The following is an 18,581-nucleotide window of genomic DNA, read 5'->3' on the forward strand; positions in this document are numbered from 1 at the left end:
CTAGATTCATTTCTAGCATTGACTTGCATATCTAAAAAGATATAACCAGGTTTCTCATTCATAGAACTAATTTTGAATGCAAGGAGAATATATTCCCATAAAGAGTCAACTTGTAGTTTTATTAATAGAATTGTATTTTTAGTTAAAGTAATCTACAAATTACAATGATAGAACTTCATGTCAATGTATAAATACAAGCCTTTTGAGTTCGATTATTATTTTCAACCTGGGTTCTTTTCTTTTATGATTATTGTACAGTTCGTGTATGATATTAGTTATCAGTAGATATGGGTCACTATGGTGCGTCAAAACAAACCCCCACCACTCGGCCCCTGGCGCCGTGGGCGTGGCCAGGTGAAGTGGAGGGAGGCGTTCTGATTGGTGGAAACAATGCCCCACCTCCCGAAGTCTCGATTTTGATTGGCTTGCACCATAGTGGTCCAGAGTTTGATTGGCTCGCACCATAGTGGCCCAGAGCTGCGATTGGTCGACGCCGGCTGTGTCGTCGATTTATCAAATTTTTATTTCCCTACCTCCGCGGTACTAGACTCGAAGAAGCAATCCTTCTCCCACTCCAGCCCTGGCCCACCTGTATAGGGTTCCGAGTCAAATTACCGTTACCTAGCCCTTAGTCGCTCTCGCTACGTCTTGGCAGAACGAACTCCCCCCACCTACCGACTTTCGGAGGGTAGCCGGCGGTATATGTCTCGAGGAAACAATCCTTACCTCCCCACTCCGTCTCGAGGCCAGCTATGGAATATCGAAACAAGCCCCTCCGCTCGAACGGTTCATGACGCACTTTATCGGAAAAAGAGACAAAGCATCTCAGTAGGAGACAATAATTATTATAATTATTATAGTTATTATAATTAGACTACATTGCACTACAGAGGTAAAAAGATGAACATGCGGATGATTGAACGCGAGGCGGGGGTGTTATAAAGGAAGAAGGGAAAAGTTAAAAGTATTAAACACGAATTAAGATAAAAAATTTTCACATTTATTAATATACCCGCATACAATTCGTAGTACTTCGCATATTTTTTTTTTATATCTTCTTACAATTAAACACGCTATTAATTAACATTATATTTTTCATGTTTCTTTTCGCGAAGAAAAATTTTATGAAGTAATTCTACGATTAAATGATCGTTATATTTGCAATTTTCGGAAAAAAGACTAAGAAATCCATCGAGATCGTAACCGCTGCACATACGAGGTGTGTTAAAAAAATAAGGTGACTTTTCAAATTTCGCGGGTTAGGTACGTTCGATTTTTAATTTTTTTTTTTCTTATGTTGGTACACTCGTCCCGAACATATGTTCACAGTTTCAGCTATATAGCATTTTTTGTTTGTATGTGAGAGACATAAAGGTTAGAACTGTTTTGCGTGTTCGGCGATCTGTTGCTGTCGAAAAAATGGATCAAAGAATTTGCATCAAATTCTGTGTAAAAAATGGAATTAAGTGCTCCGAAACGCTTGAAATGTTGACAGTGGCATATGGTGAGTGTACTCTAAGTAAAAAAAATGTTTATAAGTGGTACAAACTCTTCCAAGAAGGCCGAGAAAATGTTAAAGATGAAGCTCGCCCTGGACGCCCCAGCACGTCAACAACAGATGCAAATGTTAAAGAAGTAAAGGAAATGGTTCTGAATAATCGTCGAATCACTATCAGAGAAGTTGCTGAAGATGTTGGCATATCAGTTGGCTCATGCCATGAAATTTTTTCCGATATTTTGGGCATGAAACGTGTGTCAGCAAAGTTTGTTCCAAAACTGCTGAATTTTGACCAAAAAAGTCGTCGCATGTCCATCTCTCAGGAGATGCTTAATGACGTCAATGACGATCCAGACTTGCTCAAAAGGGTCATAACTGGTGACGAAACATGGGTGTATGGTTATGACGTCGAAACCAAAGCCCAATCATCCCAATGGAAGCAGTCAGACGAGCCAAGACCGAAAAAAGCACGCCAAGTTCGGTCAAATGTGAAAGTTTTGCTCACCGTTTTCTTCGATTACAACGGCGTAGTGCATCACGAGTTCTTACCACAAGGTCGTACGGTTAATAAGGAGTATTACCTTGAAGTTATGCGCCGTTTGCGTGATGCAATACGAAAAAAACGCCCTAATTTGTGGAAAGACAATTCGTGGCTTTTGCATCACGATAATGCACCTGCTCACACATCGTTGCTTGTTAGTAGTTTTTTGGCCAAAACCAACACCATAATCATGCCTCAACCACCATATTCACCGGACTTGGCCCCCTGCGACTTCTTTCTGTTCCCAAAACTCAAACGACCCATGAAAGGACGGAGGTTTGCCACGATTGAGGAAATAAAGACCGCATCGCTGAAAGAACTCAAGGACATACCAAAAAGTGCATTTCAGAAGTGCTTTGAAGACTGGAAAAAGCGCTGGCACAAATGTATTATATCTGAGGGGGATTACTTTGAAGGGGACAAAATAAATATTGATGAATAAATAAATATTTTTTGAGAAAATTACAAAGTCACCTTATTTTTTGAACACACCTCGTATAATATAAAAATATACAACTGTAGAGTCCGCAGGTTTGAGAGAAAAGCCCTTGTAGTTGTTCGGTATTCCATCGATAAATGTTGGAATTTCGTCGGAGACGTAGGAAAAAACCCGGATACAAGGGCGGTATTCCGTAGCTATCGAAGTATGTCCCTGTACCGTCTTCGTCGAGGAAGAAAGCGATCCAGTGTTCTCCAGGGCGATTATGATTGTCCGTATTAGCGACGATGGCCGTCGACCTCGTCCACGCCATCGGCAATCTGTCGGCAGGATAGACTCCCACATGTTTGACATCTAGCTGACGCAATGCTTGCAGAATTTCGCGAGAGTCCATTTGTTTGCAGCGAAGACGAGCGAACAAGCGGTATTATTTGAATAATTTCTTTTGGTGGCTTGTTTTCGGGTTGTACAGCTAACTGATTTTCTGTTTGCGCGGGGCGGTTAATAGCCGCACGTTCGATTTTTTGCAGATTTTTCTTCTCTATTTTATTATTTGATTGTGCTTTAATATTTTCATTTTCATCGTCGTCGTCGTTGTCGCTTACTATCAAAATTTCGGGAGAACTGCAAGTCGTTTGAGTAATGCTGTCTCCGTCGCTGCTGAAATTATTTTGCGCAACAATCCAGCTTTTTAATTTGTAAGCGTTGCGTAATGCACAATGAAAGATTCCGAATTTTCGAAATCCGTGATGTCCGCACTCTTCTTCTACCGTCAGATTTTTTAATGCCGGTGAGATGCCTTCCAAATATATATATTTCTAGAAAGTAGATTCCTCAAATAACTCGCTTTCTCGTTTCCTCTAACATAAATGTGACGCACGCATCTTGTAATTTGCCGCAGTTGCGATGTAAAATATTTCGGATTAGTTTCGCCATCGAACCATTCAATGCCGTGATGATTTCGCGTGAGCCAGTTGTTTTCTTGTCTTATTTTTTCAGGTAATTCGGCAAACGAATGCGTCGGTATCATAATCCAATGATCGACGATTGGAGCGTCAATCACTACAACAGCAACCTCCTTAGGGATAAACTTTTTCTTCGCATCGCGGAAACCCTGAATATCGACGATTATATCCATCTTACGAAAAAAACTTATGTGATTCGACGCGAGGCTCTATGTAAAACAACGACGTCGAGCGTGTCTCCAACGAAACTGAATATTTTTCGAAACATTGCGCACTGATGTCGGAGTTTTGAGCGAAGTAGAGGGGGAACAATTTTAAGCGTCTATAAAAAATTTACCCCGAAAAATCGACGATGACCTGACGAGACGAGTCGATTTCTATGACATTATCGAATTCGGCATAGATAATACAATTAATCGTCTCGGAAAGTGCTCTTACAAATCGCACTTCTAATCGTAAACTACCATGTTTGACGAGATTCCAATGTCCAGCGCAATTAGCGGATAGATCGGGAGTAAGATCAAAAGCGAATAAAGTATATCCTTTGAAATAATCGTCTCTGCTTATAGAATTTCCTTCGTTCAAAAAATGAATACCTGTTCCCGAGAAAAGCGTTTGATAGGCTTCGATGTAAAGCGGTACCTCCGCGGAGAAAGCTGGTTGCAAAGGTTTACTGGGAATTTGCGTGCCATCGACGTACAGCGAAAAGAAATTTATTCCGTAGTTCTTGAAATTAAACGGATTTAATTTTCTGTCGCCGTTAAACGCTTTATTACTAACGAAACCGACTATTACTCGCTTCGGTAATTGACCGAGTATTACATTATCTAACGATTCACCCATAACACCGCTATGAATCGTGAATGTTTTAACCTCGACTCTCGTGAGCGGATATTTGGCTGTAACTTTACTCATCATTCTAGCATGCGCGAGTAACAAACCCGAGCTTATTTTCGCCCTTCTAACGAGCAAGGTAGCATCGAGAATGTGAATTTTCGATGTTCCGCTACTTTCCATGAGGCAGAACGAATCTTTCGAACGAACGAATCTCAACCGTACTTCTACACCGTTAATTAAAAATTTGTCTTGATTGAAAACGTCGCAATGGAGATGTCCTACGAGATCTAACGCCTTTCCTCCGGAAATGTAACGAGCGCGTCTCGCGAGAGCGGGATTGCCGGGATTTGATTCCAACAGATCGTCCATGTGTCCAGGTGCATCCATGTCCCATAGACATGAAGTTAGATGGGAAGTTTTTGCGGGTGAAGAATAATTTAACAACGCCTCTATGTACGCTCGGTACGCGTAAGCGTTGTTTGGAGGCGACACAAACTTTTGATTGAAATACACGTCGATTTGATTGAAGATAGAATGAAGCAAATGATTTACAGGGCCTACGGCTATTCTTTCGGCGCTTGTTCCTGAAGCCTGTCTCGCGGAATCGGCGTTTGTTTCTACACGTAGACGAAGACTCAGCATGGTGTGCGTGAGATCTAAATATTCTTCTCCGTGTCCGGGGATGACGAATTCTATCGGCGAGTCGTCCGAGAGAGAGGTCACGGGTTTGTAATGAATCCATTGCGAATTTTCGATGCTAGTTTGCGTAGGTGGTAGAGACAAGAGATCTAATTCGCTCTTTAAACACTCGCTCGAATGCGTGTGAAGAAAAGACATATTTCTTTATCGCAAATTGCTCGCTGTCGTCCGTCGCTCGCCACCGTCATTAAATTAGAATGCTCCGAATATAACCGCTTAAGAAAATATATCGGATATGGTACGTTTTTTACCGATTTTACGTCGTTTCGCAGACGTCTTAAGTCTTTTTTTCACAACCGTACGACTTTTCTTCTTCTTTTTATTTCTCTGCGCTTTTGTACTCGTTCTTTTTTTCCCAACCGCTTTGATTTTCTTACTCGTCCGTCGTCACTTGCGAGCCGATTTTATTGCGGATCGTGCGATGTGATTATCAAGCCCGACAAAAGGGAACTGAGCTACATGCATTTTCGCATCAGACTTATATCCCGAACCCTTCATTAGACTACTTATTTTTTCTTTGGCTTTTCTCTTGAGTTTGTCTCGCGATTCTTCAAAACGGTGTTTGGCCGCTACCTTAAATGGCGTATTGTTTTCGACGTCTTCGATTACATTAACGCCAGCCCGTAAAGCTTCTTTTCCCACAGCTCGCGCGGCTTTACCTAAATATGGTAGTACGCGTCTGAATAATCCCCCGAGAAAACTGCCGATTCCGTGACCGCGCTGATAGGGCGATCCGACGAAAACTCGCGGGATTCCGCCGCCGCGACCTCCGTTCTGTAATTCGTCGCGATATACCGAGTAATAGTCCATTAATAATAATAATAATAATGAACGGTCAAATGCGTTTTTCTCTTTCGCGGATTCCGTGTATTTTATAATATCTAATCGATACACCTAAAATGCAAAGTTACCGTCAACGTTCCGAATTCGAATGGTATGCTCTTCCCCAGCTGATCTCTTATATCTATTTCGATCGTACGGAAACTCGTTCGCCGCAGCGCGATGTATTGCGCGGGCGAAAAATGCTTTATCTGGATGCAAACGGATAATCGTTTCGTGCATCGTGCGCGACTATTCGAAGAAGAGGCGATTGTACATCGCCCGTAATATAAGGTTCGCAAATGTCGCAGTAGACGAAAAGTTTGTCTGGAATACCTCGCAACAAACTAGCTGGTATGTCGGCTATTATATAGTCGTCACCCGTGAGTACAAAAGGAAATTTTGGAAAAGCAATGCTCGAAGAAGGAGGAATGTCAGGATTGTAGTAGATCGGTAGTAGATCGTTCGAACTTCCACAGCGTGAATCAAAACCGAGCATACGACAAAGCTTGTCGGAAAAATGCACATGATGTTCCATATCGCATTTCCTCTCTTTGCAGGAAAGTCTCATAACAACTTTACCACCAGCTTTTAATTCCCAAACGACATGGGCTTTTACGGGTTTGCACGCGTCATTCATTGTCTCTATAATATCGCGTACGCTCGAATAAACGCCTAGTGATACTTCGACATCCGCATGAGAAAACGCATCGATGCTCTTATTAATATCGATAAATTTTATTGTTCCTTCTCCAGGGCGTATATGTAAAAAGCTACACGGAAACTGGATCTCCGTGAGCGCTACTTCCCAACGACCGCTTAAGTCTATACGCTGAGGTAATTCGGTGGTGAAACACGTTGTTTTCTTTTCCGGAAAGTAGCGCATGCTACTATTACTCGGGAGGATTATGTGAAATTCTTCCCCTCTCATTTTGATATTAAACTCGAGGCTGATATCCAAGAATCGAATTTAGAAGGATATCCCCAACTAACTAGTAATTGTTTATTGTCGCCCCGTCCCTTGGTTTTTATCACGTGGTCTATGATAAATTCTCCCTCTCGTAAGTCTTTAATAACTTGCGTTAATTCCTGCTCGTAAAAAATCCCGTCTATAACCTCGCCCTGTAAATCGCTTAGTTCGTATACAGGAGGTCTTCTCCATTCGAGAACGCGATGAATTCGAAATATTTCTTCACTCCATCCCGCCTCGTATCCTTTCTCAAACGCTGCTTTTGCTCTACTAATGCGTACGAGCTCGCCCGCTCTGTATTTACACTTTTGTTTGCGCCCGCGATTTTTTCTTCCTTCAGCATCTTCGGCATTGATATTCCAACGTCGATTCATATTTTCTCGCGCGATACGCGCATTTTCCAACGTAACGATCGCTGGTTGCATTTTAATGCTAGAATGACGAGTATGATTGTAAGCGTGAACAATATCCTGCAAAATATCGATATAACGGCGAGTATTTTTATGTGTAAAATAGCGCCACATCCTCTCCTTAAGTGTTCTATTAAAATGTTCGACTATAGCTGCTTTGATATCGGGATTTCGCGCTACACGAAATCGGATGTTTTTTTCTTTTAAGAATTTTTGTACAGCGCTCGCGATAAATTCTTTACCTTTGTCGGTTTGTAGGTAAACGGGTAAACGTTTTTTGTTTCTCGAGAATATGTTCTGAAAGGCCTTTATCACGCACGCCGAAGTTTTATCGCGCAAAGGTTCTACCCAAGCAAATTTGCTAAGTACATCGATAACCACCAGTAGATAGGAATATCCGTCGTTATAACTCTTAAGATTACAAAGATCGATTAAATCAGCCTCCCATAAATCATCGATATTTGTCACGTTATAATGTAAACGCGGAAATTTTCGTCGTACTGGACGATGCAGCGTGTACGCGTCTTGCGATTTAAGCCAGTCGACAACCTCGTTACGCGAGAAATTCGGCTTAGCCGCTCGTGATAAATTGACCGTCGCTGAATAACCCGCGTAGTGCGAAGGATCGTAATATAATTTTTCGAGTTCCATCTTATTAGAATTTGCTCCAACCGAATAAACCTCTTGCTTTCTTCGTCGGGGAATTCTCGTCCTTACTTGCTAATGTTTTATCGGCCTCATCCTCATCCTCATCGGCAGATATAAATACCGTATCTCCTTCGGATACAACCGTCTCGTTTAACCTGCTGCGTGAACGACGAGTTTTCGGAGTGGAAGTAACAGCTGCTAATTCGCTGCTTTTAATACGACGAGCTATTTTGCTTACGTGTAAAAAACTACGATTTCTTATGAGACTGGAAGGTGTGTTTATGTCCTGCAGTAATCGCGTAAACTGAACTCTTCCGATTGCTTTTACTGTTTTTCTCTCGCGTATCGCGTCACGAGTCCTTGTCTATCCCAACCGATCTTTGACGACGGAGCATCGAGTAAATATTTCAATAGCGTGTGAGCTTTGTAGCGATAAGTTTTCGGCACACTTTCGATTATATTTTTAATCATTTCCGCCGATTGATCGCGTTTTTTTCCGAAACTATTAGCGTCACCTCCTCCTCCATCTCCAACGCTACTAATTAAAGTACGCGTAAATTCTTCGGTATCGTCATCTTCCAAGTACATGTCCTCGTCTTGCTCAGTTTTATCATCGGCGTCGCCGTTTAAAGCGCCACGCGAATCTTTGCGAAAACGCTTTTTTGCATCCCGAACAAAGTAAAGATAACGTTGAAGTACTTCTTTATACATTTTCCATCTTTCACCTTCGTCGGCGGGAGTCGAGAGATTGAGAATACGACACATCTCCGCATCGAGTCGCGATAAAGGGGTTCCCGGTGTCCGTACAGATTTATTATTATCATTTTCCGTATTATTAACATTTTCCGACTGTTGATTTTGCTGCTGCTGCTGCTGCATTCGTTGCATTTTTTCGAGATTTTCCGTAGAAATTAAAACCATTTTTTTAGCCTTTTCCATTTTTAATACTTTTCCAAATATTATTATTTTTTCTCACAAAGAATATAAAGAATTGTATTTCTTTTCACTCGCCGATAATCCGTGATAATAAAGCTCCGAGTATAGGACCGATAATATAGGGTAAAAATCCTCCGCGTTGTACCAATAGTTTTCTTTTAGTCTTCAAATTACCCCGCTTTGCCGCGATGCGCCGTAAAGTCGTTTTATGCTTGGACAAGCGCTTTTTTTCGCTAGATTCGAGCGGTACGTTACCTTCGAGCGTATTGAAAATACACTCCTGAATACACTTTACAAATTTATTGTCGGCATCGCGTAAGAACGCCGCTCTTTGATTTTTTTTCAAATAGCATAGAGTTTTTAAGAGACACAGGTTCCTCTCTCCGATGCAACGTTTTGCAGTCTTTATTGTGCTATTCGGTAAATTCCTCGCTGTCGCTGTCGATGATGTTTTGTTAGGGTCTGCTTTTTTCACCATTGCGCCGTAATCGTGCAACTACAACTCGCGGGTGCGAATACCGTTCTTTTATACGCTTCCGCTCCTAATGACTGATTTACGCGGTATGTAGAGTATCCTCCGGAAAGATACACGTGCGAAATCGGTATTCGTCTGGAGTCGATTGTTTCAAATCGAGCAATAAATATCCATGCGGCTTCGAGGTAGCGTCGTAGTACGCTTCTTCCATAAATTTTGGATCGTCGGGATATACCTGGCGTGCTAAATGACGAATTTGCGCGCGATCGCGCGGATTTTTGAAAATTACTATATAATTCGTGTTGAGAGATATGTCGCGCTGCCCACGTCCCTGATGGAAAAGATTTTGCGAAATGAGTATAACGCTGAGATTCTTATGATGACTTCCTTTGGTAAATAGATCCACGATAGCGTCGCACGAAGATGATTCCCTTATAAGATCGTCGATTATCACCAATTTCGGAGAAAGCGGATCGTTGGAATAATCCTCCGGGCGCAGTAACCCTTCGTGAAATTCGATTATATTTTTCCTCGATTTTACTAAAGCATTATCGCTATATTTGCTCTCGCTTTTTTTCTCTTCTTTTCTCTCACCCGTGTCGCAATGTAAGCAATGATACGCATCTTGCCACTCGGCGTAATAAAATAAAATTCTCTCGAATCGGACATCGGACATGCGGGATAAATGTCCGAGAAATGTCGAAGAAATGTTTTCACGAAAATTGTTTTCCCGCATCCCGTAGGACCGCAGACGATCGACGTCCAAGGATGTTTCCAGCGCACGTCCATTACACAAAGTAATCGATTTCGTGTTTAGGAACAATCTCATAAATAAAAAAGTAAACGATGATATTTAACAATAACCTAAGTAAAAAATGCGCATGCTCCTCGAATATTATTTGCAGGAATGTAAGAAGAAAATAAGCTTATTCACGGGGGCCCCATCCGCGGCGGCCGCGTGCTCGCGCTAGCGTTCTCTGTTACGCGTGCGAGCGGAAAGCACCGCTGATTAGCCGATACACGGCGCGCGCGACCGCGAGTAAACGTATTCGCGCGAGGGTAGGCTCGCATCGGCGACTTTCGCGAGCACCAACGCTAACGAGCTCATAATTGATTATCCATATACGCTTATAGTATAAAAATAAAATGCTTAAATTCTGGAAAATATATTTTAAATCGATGTATCGTCTAAATTACAAAATACCTGTATATACACGTTACAAAATACCTGTATATACACGTATTTTATGAGTCAGCCGATAGCTCTCTCAGGCAAATATCATCCCTCGTGATATAATAATAATGTCTAGAGATTCTTAAAAGCCTAAACAGTCTAAACGTTAAAAAACTAGAGACATCCAATAAAATAATCTCATCTTAAGATAACCGTGAATGGTTTTTATTTTAAAATAGACCCGTTATATTTGCAATAGTGATTAAGAAAACAATTCTCTTTCTAAATAATTTAGGAAGATATGGAAAATATTCTCACCTTGAATCTACCCTAGTGAGACCCTCATCCTAAATCCACCTATTTTTTTTTCTCATGCCGAAACAGCATATATACCGTATCGACTAAGAAATCTGATAAGATTTCACATTTTTTAAATTAAACATTCGGATATACCCCCGCACGTAATATCTATCATTTAGATTTACAAGCCTCTTTCTAATTATTTTAGAAGGTTAAGAAAAATATTTTCATGATGAAAAAATCTTCCCTAATAAAACATCGTTAAATATTTTTCCCGTGGTGAATCACCGAGATATAGCTTAGAGAAAATTTTTAGAAGTTTCTAGAAACGTTTATAGAAGTTTCTCGGTATTTTTTCTATGATTATTGTGTAAAATATTTTGTTTGAACACGTATTTATGCTCACTTCTGCGCATATTATTTTCCCCAGTCTGTTTTAGATTTTTTTTGAGGGGGAGAAGCAGTAATATAAGCGCGAGGACAAGCCGCGTATTCATTCGAATTCCGTCGTTAACAGAAGTTAAGCCTCGAGCGAAGAAGAAAATTCTACGTAAATACGCTATCGTTGTTGTGACTACTTTTTACATAGTGCACTCGAAAGTTAATAGTAATGGCAGGAACGACGGAAATAGCCAGTTTTGTGAAATCCGCGCACGTTTGCGATATTAAGGAGCCGGGAAATGGAGACAATAAAATCGGTAACGGTGTAAGAAACCGATATTTGTTGCTATCAACAACATATGGACTTAATTCATCCTTCACTAAGAAGATACAAGTGGGATTGCAATCGACGAAGGAAGACTGCTTCGTTCCAATTGTTAAATTAACGAGCAATAATGCCGATGGGATTTGTCTCGACTCCGACACGTGGCAGCAATTTCAAGTCTGCATGGATCACATGAGGCAGTATTTGAACGAGGATCAAAAAAGAACGGGGGGATTAAATCCGATTATTATTAACAATATCACCATCAACTTTACCAGCGCTTATGGCGCGAGGGCTATTCTAGTGGCATACAAGGAAACCACCGAATATTCCGCGACTAATGGCGAGAAGGAAGAACAACCTCCGTTGAAGAAACGAAAAACTTATAACACCGCTATCGTGATGCAGAAAGTTACTTTCCTCGGCTTGGAAAATATTATAAAATGCGTAGATACGCATTTGTCGCAATTAATTAATATCGTTGATACTGTCATGTGCTAACTATATAATAAACGAAATAGAATTAAAATTTCCCTCATCGTACATAGATTGTGAAATTATAAAACTCACAATTAAAGGAAATTATGAAGAAATCGAACCAAGTGTCCGAACTCAAATTAATAATTTAACATTTTTAGATGTATATTTCAGCATTGTATTTGTAGAGATACTTTCGCTTAAATTTAATGAAATTTCTCGCGCGATTTTACAGAAACGAAAATTTTATGAAAACCAATAAAAATGTACGTCGATAAATGTAATAATAAATATCAAGTTTTTCTTAAAAAAAATTCACAGAGTACTTTTTTTACTACATCTCTACGTTTTCAATATATCTCCCAATATCTCCTTCCGTCCTTTATTGCGAACATGCAGCAACACGTCGTGTATTATTATTATTATTATTATTAGCATTAAACGAGTATTTTTTCTTATAAAGAAGCAAATGATTTTAAAAATTTATTCTACTCGTGTAATAGCTATGGTCAACGCAAAATAAAAATCTTTGACGAATAAAATAATTACAAAATTTTTTTTATTACGCTTAGTTTTTAAGAAATCATATACGTATACCAATACTTAATTAGGGTAATTAGAAATATGCTTGGCGTTAGTTGCTTTTTCGGAAAACAAAATAAGAAATCAAAAATAGATTATTCGCGTTACGATGAAAAATATAATTACAATATGGTATGACTACAAGAAATTTCAAACTTCTACATTTTTTTCGAAGTTCTCCGAGCGGCGATAAAGGTTTGTTTGGTTTTTCTTTTTCGAGTGGGGAACAAAATATATAAATGGACAACCTTTAACCGAATATAGGCATTTTCGAGATTTTCTTCGCCCGAGGAAACTTGTACGATTTTCGCTCGCGTGTTATTCCTTTGAGGAAAAAAAAATGGCGTGTAATAAAAATTTGATATCAAGTTGTGTAAAGTTGGCTGCGAATTTATCTCCAAAGATAAATTTCGCGAGCTACATTTCCAATTTAGCGGAAACGAGTGAACATAATTATAGTGTATTTACGAGTTTCGCGTGTGCCTGCTCCGATACAATGCTTGCAATTTTATATAAATTGGGGCATTTAGGCGGCGACGCGAAATTGCTAAATATTACCGGCGAAATAATTAGTGCGCGAAGAGCCTTCAGAGAAGACGAGAAATACGAAGAAGAAGATGTAGGTGGACATGTAACCTACCTACTCCAAAACTACAGCAGGATCCGGTCGACGGGTAATTATTTTACTTATTTTATTTATTTTTACTTTCGATGAAAAAATACGAAAAATCGCGATTATAAAGTTAAATATTTAATTACTAATTAATCGCAGGAAACAATAATCCCGCGAGAACAACGACGGTGCGACCTTCGCGTAGACGCCGCGCTGAGGAAGAACTCGAGGCAGGTCCTTCACGTAAGTTTGCACGTAATAAAAACGAGTGTTAATTTTTCTCAGATAAATTGTTCGGTAGTAATAAAAATAATAATTAATACTAATAAAAAATATTCTACATTTCAGGAAGACCGCGATTACTCGAGGAAAATCCGGCGATTCCCGTTGTCGTTCTTGACGATGACGACGACGGCGAAGAAAACATGAACGATGACGCTACCGACATCGCATACGCAGTCAGCAGCCCCGATAGCGAAGTGTTCTCGTCAGGTAAGATGATGTTGATGTAAAATATATACTAAAACGAAAATCCGAATATAAAAGCATTTTTCAAACTTTTTTTAAATTTTGTTTCTATAATATTAAATATTCAAATCTTAAAATATTATTAGAATTTCCGCGAGAGATGGAGGAGGAGCGCGAGAGAGTGGAGATTAATGAAGAAGAGACAGAGGAGACCGGGGAAGCAGAAGAAGTGCAGGAAGAGGAAGAAGTGATAGTGGTAGAAGAAGAAGAAGAAGAAGAAGAGACAGAGAGAGAGGAAGAAGAGGGGTATGAAGAAGAAGAGGAAAATGTATACGCTCCCTCCAGAGAAGGTAACTTTATTAATTTATTTCTCGGTATATTTTTATACTCGAATTTAATCTAACAAATTCTTAATTTTTCTTTAGAAACTCGTCGCAGGGGGATTAGCTATTCCCCGGAATATTAGTAACGGAATAAAAAACAACGAATATTGCTAAAAAGGTGAGTTATTTCGTTGTATTAACATTCATAGTACGGATTACATTCGAGTATAAAAATATTAAAATAGTAAAAATAATAAAAATAGTATTTTATAATTTATACGGTTTTTTATTTTTAACAGTGCAATACGGAGGTGGTGTTGACGGCGAACAAAATTCAGCGCTCTCCCGCAGCAATGAGGAAGAAGAAGAAGAAGCGGTGGAGGAGGAGACTGAGGGCGAGGTAGCCGAGTTACCCCGCTCGGAAAATATTTCATCCGAGACTGAGGAGGGTGAAGAGGACGCGGAGGAGGAGGAGCATGAGTACCAGCAGCAACAACAACATCAACAACACCAACAACAGCAGCAACAACTTCACCATCAGGTCGGAAATAATAATTTTAATTTTGTATATTTAATATCGGAAAATGCGCGCCAATTTAGAAGATTCCGGGTAATCGGCAGAGAAGCGAGTTTTACGATACGACCGTTGACTGAAGGCGTCGATATATATCACTCGTTAGAAAACGCGTTTCGCGAAATTCACGCGTATGCGTTAAATTCATGCGAACCGGGCGATTACGTAGGATTATCGTTTGATTCGCCGAATTTATCGCGTGGTCCTGCGGGGATATCTTTTCGTCCGGCTCGCGATTTGAGTTATGAGGATATTTGGAGACTCGTGAGTTCGTTAGCACAGAGCGCCGGTGGTCTCGATATCGCCGACCAATTTAACATACGGGTTTATAATGTCTCGATGCCTTCAAGTCGCGGTCGCGTCGCGTTAACACGCGGGGATGTCGCGAAACGTTCGATAGTCGAAATTAATAATTCGGATAACCTGTGCTTCCCTCGAGCCCTCGTAGTAGCTCAAACTTATAGCGAGCGCGGTAATATCCGTACAGGCGAGCTGCATGAGAAATGGAACGCGATAAGATATCCGCATTCTTCGTTACAACGCGAATGTGCATTGCAATTAACGAAAAATGCCGGTGTCGTAATACCGGAAGAGGGTTGTGGAATTCGCGAAATCGAACGTTTCCAACGTTATTTCGCCGCAGACAATATCGCGATTGTTGTGTATAATTTTAATACTTTCGGTCGTGGCGAAAAACCGTTGTATGACGGAAGCGAAATACTCACTTCTCTCGGACGCGAGTCCTCACGGCGATTAAATATCGCGTATTGCGAGGATTCGCAACATTATAATCCTATTTTAAATTTAAAAACCGCCGCTGGTACTCGCGATTATTGTGTAGCGTGTAATGTAGGCTTTCGAAATGATAGGCCTAATAGTCACCGGTATTTAAATAAATGCCCGCGATGTTTATCCGTACCGCCATGCGATTCCACTTACACCGAAATAAAATGCGACGCGTGCAATCGGTTATTTTACGGTGTAGGGTGTTTCGAGCGTCATCGTAGCGACAAATCGTACGACGGTAGAACATGCGTTAATGTTTGTAGCACCGTGCGATTTTGCGACAGTTGCGGTCGTATCGTTAAATCGAATTTAAAACACGAATGCGGCGTTTCTTATTGCAAATTATGCCGTTCACAACAACCGCGCAATCATATGTGTTATATGCAACCTCTTCGACAACGTGTCGATATTTCCTCTGCCGGGCCATCTTCATCAGCGATGGTACCGGATGAGGTAGATATATCTAGCACGAGAGAAGAAGAAGCACGGAACATATGTGATAACGCGGAAAAGAACGAACGTGCATATGAACGCGGAAAGGGACGTGTGGCTTTCGTATTTTACGATTTCGAAACGCGGCAGGACGAGACAGTCGAAGGAACGGGAAATATAAAAAAACATATTCCGACGCTATGCATAGCGCAACAGATTTGTGAAGCATGCGTGGGGGAAAATAACATGTCCGTGTGGTGTCGTTGGTGCGGAATGCGAGAGTTCGTATTTCAACGCGATCCGGTTAAACAGTTTGTAGATTTCGTTAAAATATTTTAAACACATAATTTGTATAGCGCATAATGCGAAAGCGTTCGATGCGCAATTTATTTTGAAATATATCGTGGAAAATTGTAGGGATATTGAACCGAAAGTAATTTTAAACGGCACAAAAATTATTCTTTTAACCGCGGGACATACAAAATTCATCGATAGCGTTAATTATATGCCGATGCGCTTATCCGAATTACCTAAGGCTTTCGGGCTAAAGGATACTGAGGATAAGGGCATTTTTCCGCATTTATTTAATACTATCGAAAATCAAACCGTCGGACCGTTACCCGATGTACAATATTATTCTCCGGATAACATGAAATCGCAAGAGCGCGAACGCTTTCTCACATGGCATACCGAAATGAGGGAAAAAAATACCGTGTTCGACTTCCAACGCGAGATAGTGCGCTATTGTCGTAACGATGTTGATATTCTTCGACGAGCGTGCGTAGCGTTTAGAAAAATTTTCCTAGATCGCAGAAATGTATGCCCGTTCGAGGAATGTACAACTATTGCTTCGACCTGCATGACGGTTTTCCGGAAAAACTTTTTGCAAGCCGATACGATAGGCATTATTCCTACGGGGGGATACAGATGCGCGAGCAATCATTCGCGTAAAGCCTTACAATGGCTGATATGGATGGAGCGCGAACTCGACCGTCGTATAAATCACGCAGGGCGTGCGCGGGAATATCGCACGATCGAGGGTACGCTCGTCGATGGTTATTTCGAAACGTCTGTTGCGGGAAGGACGCAGCGTCACGTGTTGCAATTTCACGGTTGCTTTTGGCACGGATGTCCAACTTGTTTCCCTGTAAATCGCGATAAAGCGCTTTCGTCGGGGGAGGATCGCGGAGATACATTAAATTATGAACGAACTCTCGCAGTTTCATGGCGCCTTCGTCAGCGGGGATACATAGTGTCGGAAAAGTGGGAGTGCGCCTTCGACCAAGAAATGCGCGACAATCGCGTAATGTATGATTTTCTCGCGAACCATCCGATGGTAGAAACACCACCGCTCGATCCTCGCGACGCGTTTTTCGGTGGGCGTACGAGAAATATCGCAACTCAATACGAAGTCACAGGTACGGAGAAAATACGCTACGTCGACGTATGCTCTTTATACCCGTTTGTATTGAAGACGGGCGCTTTTCCGATCGGTCATCCGGAAATTTACGTCGATAAATGTAGCGGCGATGAATGTAGCGCGTTAGTCGGAAGGTCACCGAATTATAATTTCGACTCGCTCGAAGGCCTCATACGCTGTAGAGTACTCCCTCCTCGTGATTTATTTCACCCCGTACTTCCGCATCGCGTACGAGGAAAATTACTCTTCGCGTTATGTCGTAGTTACTGCGAAACATTTTCTCAGACACCGTGCACTCATAATGATAGCGAACGTGAATTCGAGGGTATCTGGGTAACCTGCGAATTACGCAAGGCCGTCGAGAAAGATTATCTCGTAACGTCGGTAAGCGAAATTTGGTAATATAGAGTTAGCCAATACGATCGTGCGTCGCGGCAAGGTGGATTGTTCGCCGAATATATTAATACGTTTTTACAGCTTAAACAGGAAGCCAGTGGTTGGCCGAGCGAATGCGGGGAAAACGACGATGAGGCAAAAGAGTGATACTTGAGGGAATATGAAAAAACTGAGGGTATCGTTCTTGATAAGCGAAACATCGCGCGGAATCCTGGTTTACGCTCGGTTGCGAAACTGTGCTTAAATTCATTCTGGGGAAAATTCGGCCAACGATCCAATTTGCCGACTACCGAAATCGTAAAAACACAACAACGTTTCGCGACATTACTAACGAGCGCCGAATACGAGATGACCGACATATTACCCGTGAATGACGAGGTAATGTATGTTTCGTGGCGACTGCGACAAGAGGCTCTCGTTCCCTCGCCGATAACTAACGTCGTGATAGCAGCGTATACGACTGCACTAGCGCGTTTAAAATTGTACGAGTACCTAGAACGTTTAGATCGTCGTGTATTATATTACGATACGGATTCGTGTATTTTTATAAGCACCGGTGATTCGAACGAATACATGCCGCCTACGGGAAATTTTCTAGGCGACATGACGGATGAACTCGAAAGCTACGGCCGCGGTACTATTAGCGAGAGAAAACACAGGAAAACACACAGGAAAACGAAGAAGAAGAAAATAACGAAACTTCGATAAATCTACGCTTTAATGCGATTCGACGTACGGCGTTTCATGAAATTGTTACGCGAAGTGAAACAAAAATATGTGCGCCGGTATTAGTAAAGCGTAGATTTATCAATAGCAGATATTCGCTACCATACGGATATGTGGCGGTATAACAATATTCTTATTTCTTGGGTGACTTTTCCTTTTTTAAATAAAAGTCGCGCATTTTCCGATTTTATTTTAAAAAATAGAATTATAAATATTGTAAGTAGCATAAGAAAAATGTAAAATTTATAACAATATAAATATAATTCTTCTTTGTATATATTTCTGTATATTAATAATAAGCAAAAATTTTATTAAAAAATGACTGGTTTTGAAAAATATTAATAAATGTAAAAATTTTTTATCTTAA

General features: G+C 40.9%; 3 protein-coding genes across 3 annotated transcripts; 2 read left to right on the top strand and 1 right to left on the bottom strand.

Moving 5' to 3' along the window:
- Positions 1 to 3,776: 3,776 nt before the first annotated feature.
- On the bottom strand, positions 3,777 to 5,117 carry LOC145960140 (uncharacterized protein F54H12.2-like). The gene is made up of 2 exons (XM_083079403.1): positions 4,220 to 5,117; positions 3,777 to 4,039 (listed from the first exon to the last, which is right to left on the bottom strand). Exons 1-2 carry the CDS (start codon positions 5,115 to 5,117, stop codon positions 3,777 to 3,779), a joined length of 1,161 nt encoding a protein of 386 aa, XP_082935529.1.
- Positions 5,118 to 13,117: 8,000 nt separating this feature from the next.
- On the top strand, positions 13,118 to 14,312 carry LOC145959939 (uncharacterized). The gene is made up of 5 exons (XM_083079124.1): positions 13,118 to 13,332; positions 13,438 to 13,581; positions 13,704 to 13,907; positions 13,983 to 14,058; positions 14,180 to 14,312. The coding sequence occupies exons 2-4, from the start codon at positions 13,515 to 13,517 to the stop codon at positions 14,021 to 14,023; spliced, it is 312 nt and encodes a 103-aa protein (XP_082935250.1). The 5' UTR covers positions 13,118 to 13,332; positions 13,438 to 13,514; the 3' UTR covers positions 14,024 to 14,058; positions 14,180 to 14,312.
- Positions 14,313 to 14,356: 44 nt separating this feature from the next.
- Positions 14,357 to 17,635, top strand: LOC145960142 (uncharacterized). Its single transcript, XM_083079404.1, has 3 exons — positions 14,357 to 14,421; positions 16,090 to 17,476; positions 17,570 to 17,635. The coding sequence occupies exons 1-3, from the start codon at positions 14,357 to 14,359 to the stop codon at positions 17,633 to 17,635; spliced, it is 1,518 nt and encodes a 505-aa protein (XP_082935530.1).
- Positions 17,636 to 18,581: the final 946 nt, after the last annotated feature.

The sequence above is a fragment of the Camponotus vicinus genome, unplaced genomic scaffold, assembly GCF_025532165.1.
Source record: "Camponotus vicinus isolate PSW18456_S1 unplaced genomic scaffold, iyCamVici1.0 SCAF_10, whole genome shotgun sequence".
Classification (NCBI taxonomy): Eukaryota; Metazoa; Arthropoda; class Insecta; order Hymenoptera; family Formicidae; genus Camponotus; species Camponotus vicinus.